Raw genomic sequence first — 17,240 nt, 5'->3', positions numbered from 1 at the left:
TTTTTTCTTTACATCCTCTAACTTACTAGTTTTTAAATTAATTCGCTTATTTGTTTTATTTACCTTTGTTTTAGTTATTTTTTCAATAAGACTTATTTGATATTTTTCACATTCATTATGTTTTCCATTTATATACCAAGACTGAGATTTTCTCCACTCTTTAGTTTGATTAATACTTGGTTTAACCATTTATATATTGTGAAAAACCACAAGTGTAGCCCTTAAAAACCCTAACCCATCTTCCCATCGTTAAAACATAATCTATTTTATACACTCTATCATAGAATATCCATATGGAATACAATCTATTCCATTATCTAAAATAAATCTCTTATCATCAAAGGCTCCTAATGCCTTTTATTTACTTCTTCACTATATATGTTATGTTTATAACTTCTTATTGTATTCATTTTCCTATATTCTTCTTTTCTTATTCATCAAACAATTATAATAATTTCTAAAAGTTATTGATTTCTTTATTACATATTTCTTTATTCCCTTTAACCTCTTATCAATCTGTTCACCATACTTATAAGCATATGCCTTTGCTCTCAATCCAATAAACTCACTCATTACTTTTCCACCCAACTCATCCTTAAACTTACCAATAACCTTTTCATTCTTTTTGGAAAATAACTCACTCTTCTTGCTGAAATTACTTGTATCATATACTCCAATATTTTTCTTCATATCTTCATAAACATCATCAGTTTTTATATCTAGGATAAAACTATCAGTATCCATATACAACAATGAAACATTTTCACCATACTCTTTCTTTAAGTCATTATACAAATAATCATACATCAATATCTTTGATAAATCAAGAACTGCTGTTCCAATATAAATTGGTTTATCCATTACAATACTTTCCTTTTTCATATGAATTGCAGAAAAGTTCTCTGAAAAAACCTCTTCTCTCTCAAAACTTGGTTTATTTATCAATCTCGAAGCTTCTTTCCAAGATGTTGCGAATCTAATGTTTTGTCTGTTTCTAACATTTTCCATAGTCTTTCCAAATACAGCATTATTCATTAATTTATAAAAGTCCCCTTCAAATTTTACTTTTGTATTTGCTCTCATATCTGTATTGAATTGAATATACTTTTTCACCCAAGGACTTTGTTTAAATTTTAAAACTCTATGAATTTTAGCTACTCTCAATCCTTCTCTCAAAAACTGTTTTAAGCTTCTCTGATGCAAAACATATCCCTCTTTATCATAGAATGTTGTTAATAACTTTTCTGTTGATTTACCTTTAATATTAAAACTTTTATGATAATCACTTAACCATTCTTTTTTTGGAGTTTCTTTCTCACATGCAAAAGGAAGATCTTTATGCTTATTATGAAGATCACTCGGGTACCTCAAATCAACTTCAAAATAATAACCTTCTTCTTCGTCATTCAATTCCTCTTGAGAAGAAATAACAATATTCATCAAAGCCTTTTCATAATTCTTTTCTTCCACCCACTCTAATTTACCATAAGGTAGAGATTGAGACATTGCCCATCCATACAAATTATTAGCATCAAAATACATCAAATAATTACTATCTTTTTCACTATCATAATTTGGGAGATATTTATTATTTGCTTTAGCATATCTTTTGAACATACTTGTGATATTCCACCTCTCTTGGACTTCTCAATCATCAAAAGCATATCCACATCACTGATTAAATCTATATCTTGTTTTGTCATTTTCAACATTGCACTCCAAGCTAAACCAGGAGCTGTGAAATAGTGGGCAGGATCTAATCCATAACAATTTTTATTATGACAGAGTGATCTAAAAGCTTCAAACACATCAGCTAACAATAAAACATCTGTTTTTAGATATAAATCGTGATATTCTCCAAGGTTCTTTATCTTAAATATTTTCCATATTTCTTGTGCGTGTTTATATTCCTTATCACTTATCTCTTCTTCATAAAGGTTATTATAGAAACTTTCTTTTGAAGGAAGTTGTGTTTCTTTAAATCTCATAAATGAATCCATATAATCATAAGGATAAATTCCCTTACTTGTAAGAATTTTCTCTTTACTTTGAATTTCATTCCTTGTTTGAATTTCCTCTCTCGTAAGAATTCCTTCTTTAATCAGAATTTCATCTTTAATCTGAATTTCCTCTTTAGTGAGAATTTCCTCTTTTGGAAAGAATGAATTAAGATTTGGAAAAGAGTCTGTGGAGCTTAGATTTGATGCGAGGTAGGCTAGTGGTGTTCCCATAAACTTGTAAGAATCTAAAAACCTAATACGAGTTAAAGGTTTTGTGAATATCATTTTTGAAAATGAAATATACTTTTGACTTGTGTTTGTTATAGCAGAAATATTCCCTGGTGTTTTTGAAAGTTCATTTATAAATAGATGTGTATCATAGTTGGCGCTGTTGTGAAGAAAGACTGGAATAAAAGAAGGTAATTTATAATTAAGATTACAACAGGAATGAGCGGGACCTCTATATTTACCAGTAAGATGACAATGGTCTCTAACTTTAGACTCCTTAATTTTCCCCTCACAAATATGACAGATATTGTTCATTCTAAATTCTAATTTTTCTTCTTTGGTTAATTTCATCGGTTCATTTGTTTCTTTCATTAATTTAGTGAGTCTTATACAATCCTTTTCTAATCGTTTTACAAACTCTTGTGAAGCATTTTTTCCACGATAATGTTCAAGTTTGTTATACTTTTCTCCAACAGATGATTTGATATAATAACAAAAACCACAAGGAATATGTTTTTGATATTTATTTGTATATGGTTCTTTTGGATTAGGAGAAGCAGTATTTATCTTTTAAGGATACATTCAAAATCAGCGTATATCACAAATGGGTGCATGATAGATTTATTATAATCTTCAAAATAAATCTTTTCACCAGGTTTAGGCATTGTAATTACAGCTGATTTATGATTACTACAATATTTTGAATGTTGTTCTAATCGTTCTTTTGTATGAAATGAATTAAGACATCGCTTACAAGGATATATTTTGTTTGCTGTTCTGAATACCTGAGAAGAGATTAATCTTGATAAATTATTGATGTATGTGTAATGTGAATTCTTTCCAACACTAAAATATAAAAGGTCAATGTGTGTTTCTTCATTTTTATAGTTGTTTGAAATTTTTAATATTTGAATTTTGTTTGTATCCGTTAATCCATATACATTAATAGAAAGATTATTCTTTTTCTCAAATTTAGGAATATCTGTTAATGGCATTGGGAATTTAAAATCTTTAATGTCCAAGGTATTCTCATATTTCATATATTGTTTTACTCTTTCTGAATTACATTTTGGTGGATGTAAGTGAGCAAGAACAGACCAGAGAAAACATTTATTATCATTGTTCTTAATATTAACAACTGCCTTCTTTAGTTTTATTTCTTTTGGTAATTCAATATAAGAAGAAGCTTTAAGAGGGTTTGATTTTAGAATGTGTATATCTAAAAAGATGATTTTTTTAATATTGAATCCACTTCCTACCACTGTATTATCAACATCCTCCTCTTGTCTTGATAGTTCTTCATAAACCCCACTATTCAAAAAATCTTGAAATGATGTTATAAAATGAAGATCTGTTCTCATATAAGGAGTTTGTTCTTCATCTTGTCTTTTCATATTCATTTTCACTCCCATATAAAACTTTAAAGTTTTTATTTCTTTTAATGTCTTTTTAATAAATTTTTCAACATCGGGTTTCACTATTTCAATTGATTCAGCTATTGATGATGGACTGGGTTCTCCAAATTGAAAAATCCTTATTTTTATATGCCCTTTAAATGCCTCATCAGTGTTTTTAATATAATAGTCTCCCTTTACTTTAAACTCATTTTTCTTGTGTTTTTGTGATTGAAGATGTTGATTATAACTACTCTTCAAAACATCCTTTGAACAGATATCACAATGTTTTCTTTCCAACTCAAGAGGAGATATTTGATGAAATAGATTAAATGTGTGTTTGTTGGTTCGGAGGTGTTTTCTATAATGTTTATATTCGTGATTACAAACATCGCAGTACGTTGTATTCACCATATTTATAGAATAAAACTTTGCTTAAACTAAAATTTTCTTGATGAAAATTTCGTTTAATTTATAGGTGAATCTGTGCTTAAAAACATTTTATCCTCCAACTTTTTCACTTAATAAATACAATGTTTCAAGACACAAAAGACAAGTTTCAATCAATCTCTTCATCTGTTAAAGATACTGAGAAATATGTCAAGGATGTAAAATTGAACAAAGATAAATATAACAACTATTGGATAAAAACTATTATGGTAAATAATATGAGTTCTTCAATTTCCTTCAGTGGAAGGGCTTTTAGTATACCTGGTAGAACATCAATTAAAGTATCTCTAACAAAAGTTTCTCCTCTCCTTCTAGTAATATATTCAAAACTAGAAAAAGCAATGAAACAAGAAAAAGTATCAAAGAACAAAAACCTTATGGATGAAGCTTTAGAAAGAAAAGATAAGACCATCTGTAATATGCAAGGAGAAATTTGTATTTTTTTCAACAACCCTAAAGATGTAAATCTTGATGAAATAAAGGATGTTAATATATCAGGTGAAATGACATTTCGCTCAATAATAGCTAAAGATAATTTTAAAATTACCTTCAATATAAAAAAGATTGTCGTTGAATCTGATAATGAAAAAAGTATATCGATATCGATGGTAATATACAACTGAAAGTATAGATGAATTTCAGTTTAAGTAAAGTTTTACTTTATAAATATGCTAGACTTTCCTGATTCTCCATATGACAAATTTGAGAATTGTCCTGCGTGTGAAAGACAGGGATTAAACACAGAGTCAAAAGCCTATAAACAATGTATATTCTGTGATTATCTTCTAATTAATGATAATAAAAATATAAAAAGGAAAATAATTCTTTTAGATTTACACCAAAAATGAATTACTTTACAAGATTGATTAGAGAAATGAATGTAAAGTATGAGGATGATAACACACCTTTCCTTACAAGGGAAGAAACTGAACGTATAAGAGAAATGTTCAAAGGATTGTTGTTGTATATTATTCATGGATGTAATTTTCAGGGAAATATCAACACAAGATATTGTATAAATAAAATAATGGATTATCTTGAAATTAAACCTGAACTTAGGATAAAATATAGAGTTTCTAAAAAAGCCAATAATAAATTAAATAACCTGTTTTTCAAATATATAAATGAATGATTTTTTACCTATTTGGGAAAATAAGATAAAATTTAACAACCATAAAAATCTCCCAAATTCATTAAGATGTCTCATAGTTGGTTCAAGTGGATGTGGAAAAACCTGCTTACTTTTAAAAATGCTCCTCACTCCCAACTTTTTAGATTATGATAATTTAATAATTTTCACAAAGTCGAGTTTTCAACCAGAGTATCAACTACTCTCACAAGGTTTTAATGCTGGTCTTCAAAAAGAAGATATAATAGGTTTATTTAAACGTCAAAAAAACCTAAATGATTATAACATTGAAGATATAATTCAACTATTTTGTGATACACAGAGATGTAAAAAGAAATCAAATCTTATAACTTGTATTCTTAGTGATAATACGGATGATATACCGTCTCCCCAAGATTTGGATAAATCAAAAAAGAACCTCGTTATCTTTGATGATTGTGTTAATGAGAGAAACCAAACGGTAATGGACAGCTACTACACAAGAGGGAGACATTCTTCTTGTAATTGTATTTATCTTAGTCAATCGTACTTTCAACTTCCTCGTCGTTCCATCAGAAACAATGCTAATACTTTTATTTTATTCAAGTTAAATTCAATAGATATCAATAATTTTTGGAGAGATAATTGTTCTACATTATGTAGTAAAAAGAAATTTGAGGATTATATGAAGCACACGACTGAAAAATATAAATATATTGTTGTGAAACAAGATGAGATATTAAGGGATATATTTTTTGTTTTATAAACAATTACATATATAAATGACAACTATTATTATAAATCTTGTGGGTAAATCTGCTTCTGGAAAAAACTTTCATAAATCAAGGTTCTTGTGTAGTACAAATGAGAATATTGTAAATTTACTTAAAAACACCCCGTGATACGCATTGTATCAACAACAACTAGAGCAATAAGACCTGGAGAAGTAAAAGGTGAAGATTATCACTATATTTCAGTGGAGGAACATATGCGATTGAGGAATGAAGGACAAATATTTGAGGAGGTTTCTCTTGGTACAACAAAATATTCACATTGTAAGAGTGAGTTAAAGAAACTAAAATCTGGTGGTGTTGGGATATTAGAAACTAATCCAGAAGGAACGAGACAAATTATTAAATATCTGAGCGGAGTGAAGATTTTATCATTCGGTTTTGATGTTGATGAAGAAACTCAACACAAACGTATGAAAAGCAGAGATGCAAGGATTAGTGAAGAAGAAATTACAACTCGCATTAATGTTAATAAAGAATTTGATGAAATATTTAAAGAAAAGGATTTATTTGAACACATCTACTTGAATGATGAAGAAAAGGAAAATTTCCCTGTTGATCTTTACAATTCATTAAATGATATTTTACAATAAATAAATGGATACAAAAGAAAGAGCAAGAAGATTTAAGGAACATCAAGAGTTGGTTTCAAAAGTTGTAAAACAACAGGAAGACATAAAGAAGAAACGCAGACAGAAACTAACGGGCGAAGAAGCATTTGAAAAAAACAAGAGAAATTTTTTAAACCACTTTTAAAAACTTCCCAAGAAAAAATGAAAGATGTTTCCACAGTTCCCACAGTAGAATATACTCCTAGAAAGCTTCAAATGTTAAAAGATTTCAGTCAAATGACGGAGGAAGAATTAGAGCATTTAGGAGAATTAGAATATGATGATGAAGGTTTATTTCAACAACTGGAAGAGATTAATCAACCCCTGATTATATTGTGAATGCTGTTCAAAACAATGAATATTCAGCGGATTCAAAAACCAAAGCAGGACTCATTCCAACAGAACAACCAGCAATATTTCATCTTGTTCAAGAAAAGGTATTGATATTTAATGATGAATTAAGGTTCTTAAGTTCTGCTCAACCCCCTGTTAAACTAACTCCGAGATTAATGTTTCTTCTCACAAAAGATGGAAGACAAGGTTCAACTGTGAGGGATGAATCAAAGTATATTGATAAACCATTGGATATGGAAAATAATGATGATAGAGTATATATTGATTTGCTGAACACTCTAAATTATAAGGTTATTCTTTCTGGTAAAAGTAGGAAGAATGAGAAGGAGAAACACATTATTCAGGCTTTAAGTATCCTTGGTTCAGGTATTAGTTTTCTTCCAAATGACCCATCGCAATTAGTTAATAGACTGTTATTGTTGTTCGGCAGTAAGAAGGCTGGAAATAACAATTGTTTTAATGAAGCATCAGCCATTTTAGACCAGTTGATGAACATGAAAATAATTAATAAATCTCAATATAAAGACATTTTATCTCATATTAAATAAGATGAGAAGCACAATCCTGAGTTTTAATTTCACAACAAGCGACCACACATCTTCATTCCCATACCCACTACAACTTGACACAACAAAAGAATATGAGGCATCTTTATTGTCCATGGAGACTTATAATACCTTATTTAATATAACCGAGAAAAATGACAAGTTTAGTTATAATCCGGGAAGTGGATACAAAACGATAACAGTCTCACCCGAGCATACGAGATTTCTCAAATATCTTCCGAAATTGCTCGCCTTATGAAAGAACAGGGTGATGAACCAAAAAATATTGTTATAAACATTCAAAAACATACTTCAAAATCAACGATTAAAGATAAAAATAACTACAAGGTTGATTTCACAATTGATAATTCATTTAGAGAGTTATTAGGATTCTCCTCACAAAAGATTGAAACTAATGGGACGTTTTACAGTGATAATGTCATTCAAATATCCTCAGGAATAAATTCGGTGTTAATTCACTGTGATTTGATTGATGGTGCTTATAATGATGGATTAAAAACAAATACAATATTTTCATTCAGCGCATACTCAACCCCAATTGGTTATAAATTCAATATGGAGCCTAAAAATTTGGTTTATCTACCTGTGTCAGGAAAAACCATACACAGAGTAAATTTTAGGATAACCGACCAAGATAATCGTGTGATCTCTTTTAATGGAGAAGTTATATCCATCAGAATTCACCTACGTGAAGTTTTTCAATAAATAAATACGATGGTTATTGTGAGGAAGCACGAGTTGGGAAAATATAAAATAATTACAGGGGATGGGATGTTCCTTTCCCCGTACTACAAGGGTGAAGGTATGTATATTGGTAGAGGATACTATAAACCTAAGAGACAAAGGGGTGTTGGACATCAATTTAGAGGAGATGGGATAATTGATACTCTCATGGGTATTGGTTCAACTATTCTTAAACATAAAGACCTAATTGGTTCAACTGCTTCTGCTGTGGGAAATGTAGCAGGTGCTGTAAAGAGTATAAAAGATGCTCAGAAAGAATCTCATAAATTACAAGCAATAAAAGAAATTAAGAAAGGTAAAACTCAGTTGTCCCCCCAAGAACGACAGAAAATAATTCAAATACTTGGATCAGGGTTTCAAAAGTTTTAACATCTTTTTCCTAAATAAATACAAGTATGGAAGCAATTGATAGTATCTATGATTTGGATGATACTATTATTATCTCAAACTCCACTAAAAAGAAGATTACTTCAAGGTAAATGCAATAACTGGGACAGACTGCAATACAAATGGTACAAAAAGTTTTGAAATAAATAATCAACAAACCTATTTGAATCTCTCCGAAAGTTTCTTGTTGTGTAAATTTAAATTCACTAAGGTTGGGAATAACACAAACGCTACACTTGTAAATGATTTCTTCTGGAAAATGTTTGATAGTGTGCGATTGTATATTGGAACACAAGAAGTTGAAGCGGTTGATTATGTCTCTGCTGTATCTGAAATGATGAAATTTACACTCTATACATTCAGTGATAGAATGGGAAAGGGGTCTGTCGAAGGTTTTATTCCTGATATGTCAACGGGAACAAACACAGACCCTGGATATATTCAAAGGAAAGGAATGTATAATGATGATACAAAAGCAGAAAATAGTTTTACTGTGGCAGTTCCTCTTAAAGGTATATTTGGATTTTGTGATTATGATAAAGTTCTGTATGGTCTTAAAATTAGATTTCAACTACAAAGGAATGATAATGAAAATAGATTGCTTTTTGGTGTTGGTAATGCTTTTGGTGATCAGAATAAATTTGTAATTGAGGAGATGAGTTGGTATATCAGTGAATATACTCCTAATCTTAAAACAGAAGAGATGTTGAATCGAAGACTTAACTCAAAAAAAACCACTCAGTGTATCATACCTCAAAAGAAGATGTCAACACGTTAAACTCAATCAAACTACTTACACGTGGAATTTGGGTGTTCTGGAAGGAAAGCCACGATATCTGTGGATGATTTTTAAAAAGCCAGATGGTGATACTGCGACTGATAAGAATAATGCATTGAGTGATAATGCTAAGGTGAAACAACTTCGCGTTTCTCTAGATGGAACATTTTATCCACGAGATAGATTGGAAATTAATTGGGAAAAAAATGATTTTGCTGAAGCATACAAGTCTTACCAAAAGGTGTGTGAAAGTAATGGAAATAAAGAACCTATTTTGGATATGACAGCATTTAAAAGTTTGTATACAATCTATACGTTTGACCTGAGCGCTCAAAAAGAAACTATAAAGTCTAATCGAGTGGATACTTCCCTATACATTGAAAGAGGAGAGAGTGAAGAAGTTGATACATATTGTTTGCTTTTGGAAGAAACAGAATTGCAGATTAATACAGATAATGGTGTGATGATTAGTCTCACATAATTTTTTGTTAAATAAATGAGTGGCAAAGTACCAACTGGGGTATATGTTAATCAAATCAATCTTCATAAACTATCATCTTGTGTTCAAAATCAAAAGCCTTGTACGATTAACGTTAATACAATTCAGAGAAAAGGAGCAGTAAGAATTGATGTTTTGCTCACAAGAGAACAGGTTAAAATCTTGAATGACACTGGCTCACTTAAAATTAAAATGACAAAACCAATGTTGAAAAAATATTCAATAAGAGAGACGAGTGGAGGATTTCTCCCATTTCTAATTCCTTTATTTGCTGGTTTAAGTGCGGTTGGAGCATTGACGGGTGGTATTTCAACAGCGGTCAAAACTGCCAACGAAAGGAAGGCTCAACTCCAGGCTCAAAAATAATTGGAAAGACATAACAAAGAGTTGGAGAAACAAATTAGTGGAAGTGGTGTAATTGTAGATTTTGCTGAAAAACTTGAAGGTCTGCCTGATAAAGCGAGATTGTTAGTTGGAGATATGCTTTCTTCTATAGCACAAGCAGGTGTAAAATTAACGAAAAGAGGTAATGGATTATATCTTTCTAATAAATAAATGAGCATTGATGAGTGGTTGAAAGAATTTGGAAAGAATACAACATCAAATTTACAACTTTCCAAATATTGTAAGAAATTAAAAATTCATAATGTGGTTATTTGTATGAGAGATGAATTAACAAATGTGTCGAAACATACAAAGAATATTATTATGAACTTAGAAGATAATGATGGGAACGGTTCTCATTGGGTTTGTATTTTTAATAGTCAAGACAAATATTATTTTGATAGTTTTGGTCTTCCACCACCTGTTGAAGTCATAAAATTCTTACAGAATGGTGTTTATCAAACATTTCAAGTCCAAGAATTAAATTCCAAGTGTTGTGGTCAATTATGTCTATATGTGTTATTTCAACTCAACAAAAATAAAAAATTTTATGATATTATTTTTAATCTAATATAAATGACTTATGTTGGTAAAGATGGTTCTATCTTTGGTGTATCTCAAGAACTGGATATTGATTTATCAAATTATTACACAAAGGCACAGGCTGAACGACATAAATATAATATAAACAAAAATATTAACATGAAAAATGCTTATAAATTAAAAAATTATCCAAGCCCGACTGACGCAAATGACTTGGTGAGATTAAGCGATTTATCACAATATATATACTTAAATAAAACGGCTGTGTATTCTAAAGATACAGAAGTGTTGATATTATCTCCAGGTCATACAGAATTCACAGTTCGAATTAAAATAAATTTTTATAAAGAAGGGCGTATCGTTTGTATGAGAATAGAACAATGGGGGTATGATATGAATGATTTAGGGTATAATTGGTCATTTAAAATTAACCTCGAAGACCTGGAACAATTAAATCAGTCTCGTAAGGAAGAATATTATCCACTTGGTATCGAGAATGAGTTTTGTGGAGCCACGATTAGTAAACAACAAATAAAAGAATTTAATAAGGGTAAATATAATAATGGTTTTGCCCTTGTTTATCTCATGAAAACAGAAAAAACAGGATTATATATAATAAGTAAGGAAATACAAAATGATTTAACTATGGGAAGATGGGGAGGTGTTTCGTGCCATAATATTATTCTAACATATATTTCTAATACATAAATGACAGCAAGAAGGCTTCAAGAAAATTATCATTTCTGTGTTCAAGCATACCTTCAAGAAAAGGGTATTCGGTATTTTAATAAATATGTTCTACAACATAAGAATGAGGTATTTTCAATAAAAGATTGGCATTATGCTGATGTTGATAAACCAACAACTTTAGATTTAATTAGAATGTTAAATAATGAAAAAATTATAAGGTTAAGAAAAGGTAAGGCTCTTTTAGAAATTCAAAAGAAATTTTATTGGTATCCTGTTGTAAAAAAATTATTTTGGATACAGGAATAACAAGAAATCCTGATGAATATATGTATAATATTCTATGGGGTGTAAACGATTCAAGTATAGTAAGGGATGAGGAAGGAGTTGAAGAAGAGAGGGAAGAGGAGGAAAAGGAGAAGGAGGAGAGAGAGAAGGAGGAAAGAGAGAATAGAGAGAGGGAGGAAAGAGAGAAGAGAGAGAGGGAGAAGAAAGAGAAGGAGGAAAAGGAGAAGAGAGAGAAGGAGGAAAGAGAGAAGAGAGAGAAGGAGGAAAAGGAGAAGAGAGAGAGGGAGGAAAGAGAGAGAATGAATAAATATCAAAATATGGAAACCAGTGAGATTCAAAAAGAATAGAGGTATTACAGAAAATAACTCAACCCACCGAGGAGGAAAACAAAGAATTGACAAGTCTATTTGCAATACTTTCGACAAGACTATTAGCATCGACAAGATATAGATTTTAATTCAAGTTTTTTCTTAAATAAATGGAGGAGAGAGTGAAGGCATTTCTAAGGATTCTTTATGTTTTAAAAATTAAGATTCAAATGTGCATGTTGGAAACTAAAAAGGTTTTTGCACTCTGCAGGAATTTTTCTCATAAATAAATGAGTTATTGTCTCAAATGTAAAAAGAAAACTAATACTAAAAATATTTCATATATTAAAAGTAAAAATAACAGGGTTATACAAAAAGGTATATGTTCGGTGTGTGGTTCAAAAAAAAAATCAATTTATCTCCAAACACAAACTCGGAGGAGATATACAAAAGTTTTTATCAGGAAGTAAATTTACAACTACTGGAATACCAGGGGAATTACATCTTCCAGGTTATTCTTTCTGTGGTCCAGGCACAAACTTAGATAAAAGATTAGATGAGGCAGACAATCCTAAATCCTGGAGTAAACCAATCAATAGAGTTGATGAAGTGTGCATGAGACACGATATTGATTATGGGAATACCACAACGTTGGAAGAAAAGCATGAAGCCGATAGAGAAATGTTGTATAATTTGTCTCTGATACAAAATCCAACCTTGAGAGAAAAAGTTGATAGGTTCATCGTGAAGAAGATGATTAGTGCTAAATTGAAACTTGGACTTGGAAATTCAAAAACTTATAGGCTCTAATGATGCCATTAAGACTGAAGAGCAATTAGCTGATGAATTACATAAACCAATATTCACAAAGTTTCAGAGAAGGAAAGTTTATTCCAAGGAAGTTGATTATATCTGGTCTGCTGATTTGATTGAACTCAATAATGATAAGGGGTACAAGTATGCTTTAACCGTTATTGATTTGAGGAGTAGATATGCGTGGGTTGTCCCTTTAAAAAACAAAACAGGTAATACTCTTATGTTAGCTTTTCAACAGATATTTAATAAAAGTAAGAGAAAACCTAAGAAATTGTGGACTGATGAGGGTAGAGAGTTTTATAACAAGACATTTATGAATTTTCTAAAAAATAACAGTATTACATTATACAGTACCTTTAATGAAGGGAAGGCAGTTGTTGTTGAACGTTTTAATCGTACCTTAAAAGAGAGACTATATAAAAAATTCACACAACTCGGTTCACAACAATGGTCATCTTTTATTCAGGATATTGTGGATAAGTATAATGACACGATTCACACGTCAACGAATATGAAGCCATCAGAAACATTTACAAAATTAAAATATGAAAAAGAGATTAATGTCAGAAAACCTAAGTTCAAAGTTGGTGATATCGTAAGAATATATAGGTGGAAATCTCATTTTGAAAAGGGTTTTACTGAACGATGGACGAAAGAACTTTTTAAAATTGTTGATGTAATAGATACAGTTCCTTGGACTTATAAAATATATGATTTGGAAGGGGAAGAGATTTTAGGTTCATTTTATTCACAGGAATTACAAAAGACAAAACTAAGCAGATAATACACCTTTGTGGACACTCGAGGGCCAAGTCCGAGGTGTATAACAGTATATAATGTGTGTCAAGGGGGACGTTCTTAGATCTGTGAACCCCAAACACAGAATCCTCAACTGAATAGTCAAGGTTTAACTTTTGTTTGTGTGTGTGTGTGTAATGGGAGCAATAGGTTGGCGCTTCACTCCCTCCTACTATACACCGTTGTGGACACTCGAGGGCCAAGTCCGAGGTGTATAACAGTATATAATGTGTGTCAAGGGGGACGTTCTTAGATCTGTGAACCCCAAACACAGAATCCTCAACTGAATAGTCAAGGCTTAACTTTTGTTTGTTGATGTGTATGTGTGTGTGTCCCAACCCTCACATTCAAAATCTCAACCCCAACCCTCACATTCAAAATCTCAACCCCAACTCAATCCTCGCCCAACACAATGTCTTTTTCAAAATGAGATTTCCACCTATATATATATATTTTTACGTTTTTTTTTTTTCTTCTTCCAATTCTGTCTTTTAAGGCTTTCAGGTTTGATGACGTAGAAAGAGGGAGTAAGCCTGCACTTTCTTCCCAGAACGAACAATGTATATTTTTTGTTTTTTTCTCTTCTTCCAATTCTGTCTTTTAAGGCTTTCAGGTTTGATGACGTAGAAAGAGGGAGTAAGCCTGCACTTTCTTCCCAGAACTTTCTTGATCTTGCTCCCATCAAGCACCATCCGACAAAGAACTACATCGATAGGTTTAGATCCCAAAGAGTGATAGCAACTCCAAAAGTCTCCAAAATATAAATAAATAAAATAATAATAATAATAAATAAATAAATAAATAAATAAAAGCCCCCAAAAAAGTTTCAAGTGTCCAACATAAACCCAACTTTCCAAGTCTTCAAGGTATAACCACATTCCCGTTGAGTTTCCAAGATATGTATCACATTGTGAGTTATCAATCCAGAACCCACATTTCAAGTATTCAAAGTAAAACCAACTTACAAAGTCTCTTAAGGATAACTCATTTACTGATTTTTTCAAAATTTGTGAGTCTCCAAGGTAGGCCCCATATTTAGAACCATCTTGGCAGAACCCTTTTCCTGAGTCTCCAAGGTAGTTATTTAAACCATCAAGGCAGAACTCATTTACTGATTTTTTCAAAATTTGTGAGTCTCCAAGGTAGGCCCCATATTTAGAACCATCTTGGCAGAACCCTTTTCCTGAGTCTCCAAGGTAGTTATTTAAACCATCAAGGCAGAACTCATTTACTGATTTTTTCAAAATTTGTGAGTCTCCAAGGTAAAACTTGTATTCTGGCTCATCAAGGTATAACTTGTTCAGTGGGTATTGTCTTGATAACTCACAATGAGTACTATTGCTGTAAAACTCTTTTTCAGGATTTTGCTGGTCTCCAAGGTATAACTCTTTGGTTGGATCATCAAGGACGAACTCGTTCTGTGGGTCTTGGTCGCTCATAAGGTCTTCAACCAAGCCAACAATTTCGCCCCAAGTTGTAGCAAAAGCAGTATTTTCATTTCGTATTTCAGACACAATTTCCTGTGAGAGAAAATAATAATGTATTAATTAAGTTATTTAATTATTAAATGAGTATGCTTCAATCAAAGTTTGAAAATAGGAAAATAAAAAATCTTACCTCAATAGATAAGAGGTTTGAATCCAGTTCATCAACTTGAAGGTTTAGTTCCATAGAAGACAGAGAGTTCCAAGGAACACCAAAGTCATCCCACTCAAGGTCTTCAACCAAGCCAACAATTTCCCTCCAAGTTGTAGCAAAAGCAGTATTTTCTTTTTGTATTTCAGATACAATTTCCTGTGAGAGAAAATAATAATGTATTAATTAAGTTATTTAATTATTAAATGAGTATGCTTCAATCAAAGTTTGAAAATAGGAAAATAAAAAATCTTACCTCAATAGATAAGAGGTTTGAATCCAGTTCATCAACTTGAAGGTTTAGTTCCATAGAAGACAGACAGTTCGAGACAAGCACACAGAACACCATTGCCAGCAAGAACAAATGTTTAAAATGGAGCCTGGGTTTGAAGCTTTTATAGAGAAAGACTGGTGGGTGTGGTTTCCTTTGGAAATTCCCTGGGCAAGCCTAGGCAAGCCTTCATTGGGAAATTTTTCAAAACCATAACATCCTGTAATTTTCTAGTGATTTCTTTGTGAGTCAGAGATGAACTGGAAATGATGTAAGTGGGCGGGGCTTAACAAAAGTAGGCGGAGCTTAGGAAAAGTGGGCGTGGCTTAGAAAAAATACCTTATGAAAAGTGGGCGGAGCTTAGCAAAAGTGGGCGGGGCTTAGGAAAAGTGGGCGTGGCTTAGAAAAAATACCTCATGAAAAGTGGGCGGAGCTTAGCAAAAGTGGGCGTGGCTTAGAAAAAATACCTTATGAAAAGTGGGCGGAGCTTAGCAAAAGTGGGCGGGGCTTAGCAAAAGTGGGCGGGGCTTAAAGAAAAGTGGGCGGGGCTTATTGAATACCTTGTGGAAAGTGGGCGGGGCTTAACAAAAGTGGGCGGGGCTTAAAGAAAAGTGGGCGGGGCTTAACAAAAAATAACCTGTGGCTCAGGAGGTGGTCAAACAAGAGCATTAAGAGAAGTTTATCATTTCGTAATGGCACAAATGGGGTATCTTCAAAAATATAAAGATTCAAATGTTTTGTTTGTCAATATTTTAGATGGGGATTATTGTGCAAAGAAAATTAAACTATTGAAGGAATTTGAGAATGAACAAATCTTTATAGGTTCAATGAGTGAGCTGTTCAACCCCCAGGTGTTCAATTCAATGAGGTTCAACCTCCAAGTTAAAAGGGGAGACAAATAAATATACCTTGGGATAAAAAGGGGATTTATTTTTAGGGAAAAAAATATAAATCGCTGAAAATCCCCCATTCATTTACATGGGGAAAAGTGAGCCAGAATCAGTATTCTTACCCTACATATATATATATATATATATATATATATATATATATATATATATATATATATATATATATATATATATATATATATATATTCACACGAAAAAGGCTGTGTGTGTATGTGTGTGTGTGTGTGTCAGTTTTTAGTCTCCTCCACAACTGCAAAACCATAAAACCTACGAACCTGAAACTTTGCATGCATATTGTTACAAATTTCGGTCCGCCCGGCGTGCGATCGGCCACGTAACTCAAATCGCGACCGCGTCACCCACCGCAACGGACAATTCAGTCGTGACCCTCCTTGGAGCTACCGCCAGGAGTTAGTCACGGGTGGGTCTTTCGACCCCACCACAATCGTGCCAAGCGGCCACCCGCGCAGGGTCGGGTTGTTCACCAAACTCGACCTACCTCAGTACCTGCGCGGGTAGTTAACCGGGCAATCGTACCTCGCCGCTGGCCGGCCTAGGACACGAACCGCTTTAGCGGTCCGTTCCGTGCTTCAGTGATAACCGAGCGGTGTTATCACTGGCCCCGACGGACATGATTATTTCCCGGGTGCTTACACCCTTCTACCAATTCCTTCCATGATGCAAGATGG

General features: G+C 32.2%; 2 protein-coding genes across 14 annotated transcripts in view; one reads left to right on the top strand and one right to left on the bottom strand.

Moving 5' to 3' along the window:
- LOC147020022 (neurexin-1-like) overlaps window positions 1-17,240 on the top strand; it is a 1,432,118-nt gene that overhangs the window by 882,311 nt on the left and 532,567 nt on the right. The window lies entirely within an intron of this gene.
- On the bottom strand, window positions 14,150-16,547 carry LOC147020024 (uncharacterized). Its single transcript, XM_085894964.1, has 3 exons — window positions 15,626-16,547; window positions 15,352-15,528; window positions 14,150-15,254 (listed from the first exon to the last, which is right to left on the bottom strand). Exons 1-3 carry the CDS (start codon window positions 15,716-15,718, stop codon window positions 14,235-14,237), a joined length of 1,290 nt encoding a protein of 429 aa, XP_085751090.1. The 5' UTR covers window positions 15,719-16,547; the 3' UTR covers window positions 14,150-14,234.

Source organism: Eptatretus burgeri, chromosome 9, assembly GCF_056783735.1.
Source record: "Eptatretus burgeri isolate ZD-2024b chromosome 9, Ebu_testis_v1, whole genome shotgun sequence".
NCBI classification, from domain to species: domain Eukaryota; kingdom Metazoa; phylum Chordata; class Myxini; order Myxiniformes; family Myxinidae; genus Eptatretus; species Eptatretus burgeri.
This window is presented reverse-complemented; position numbering and strand designations above follow the sequence as displayed.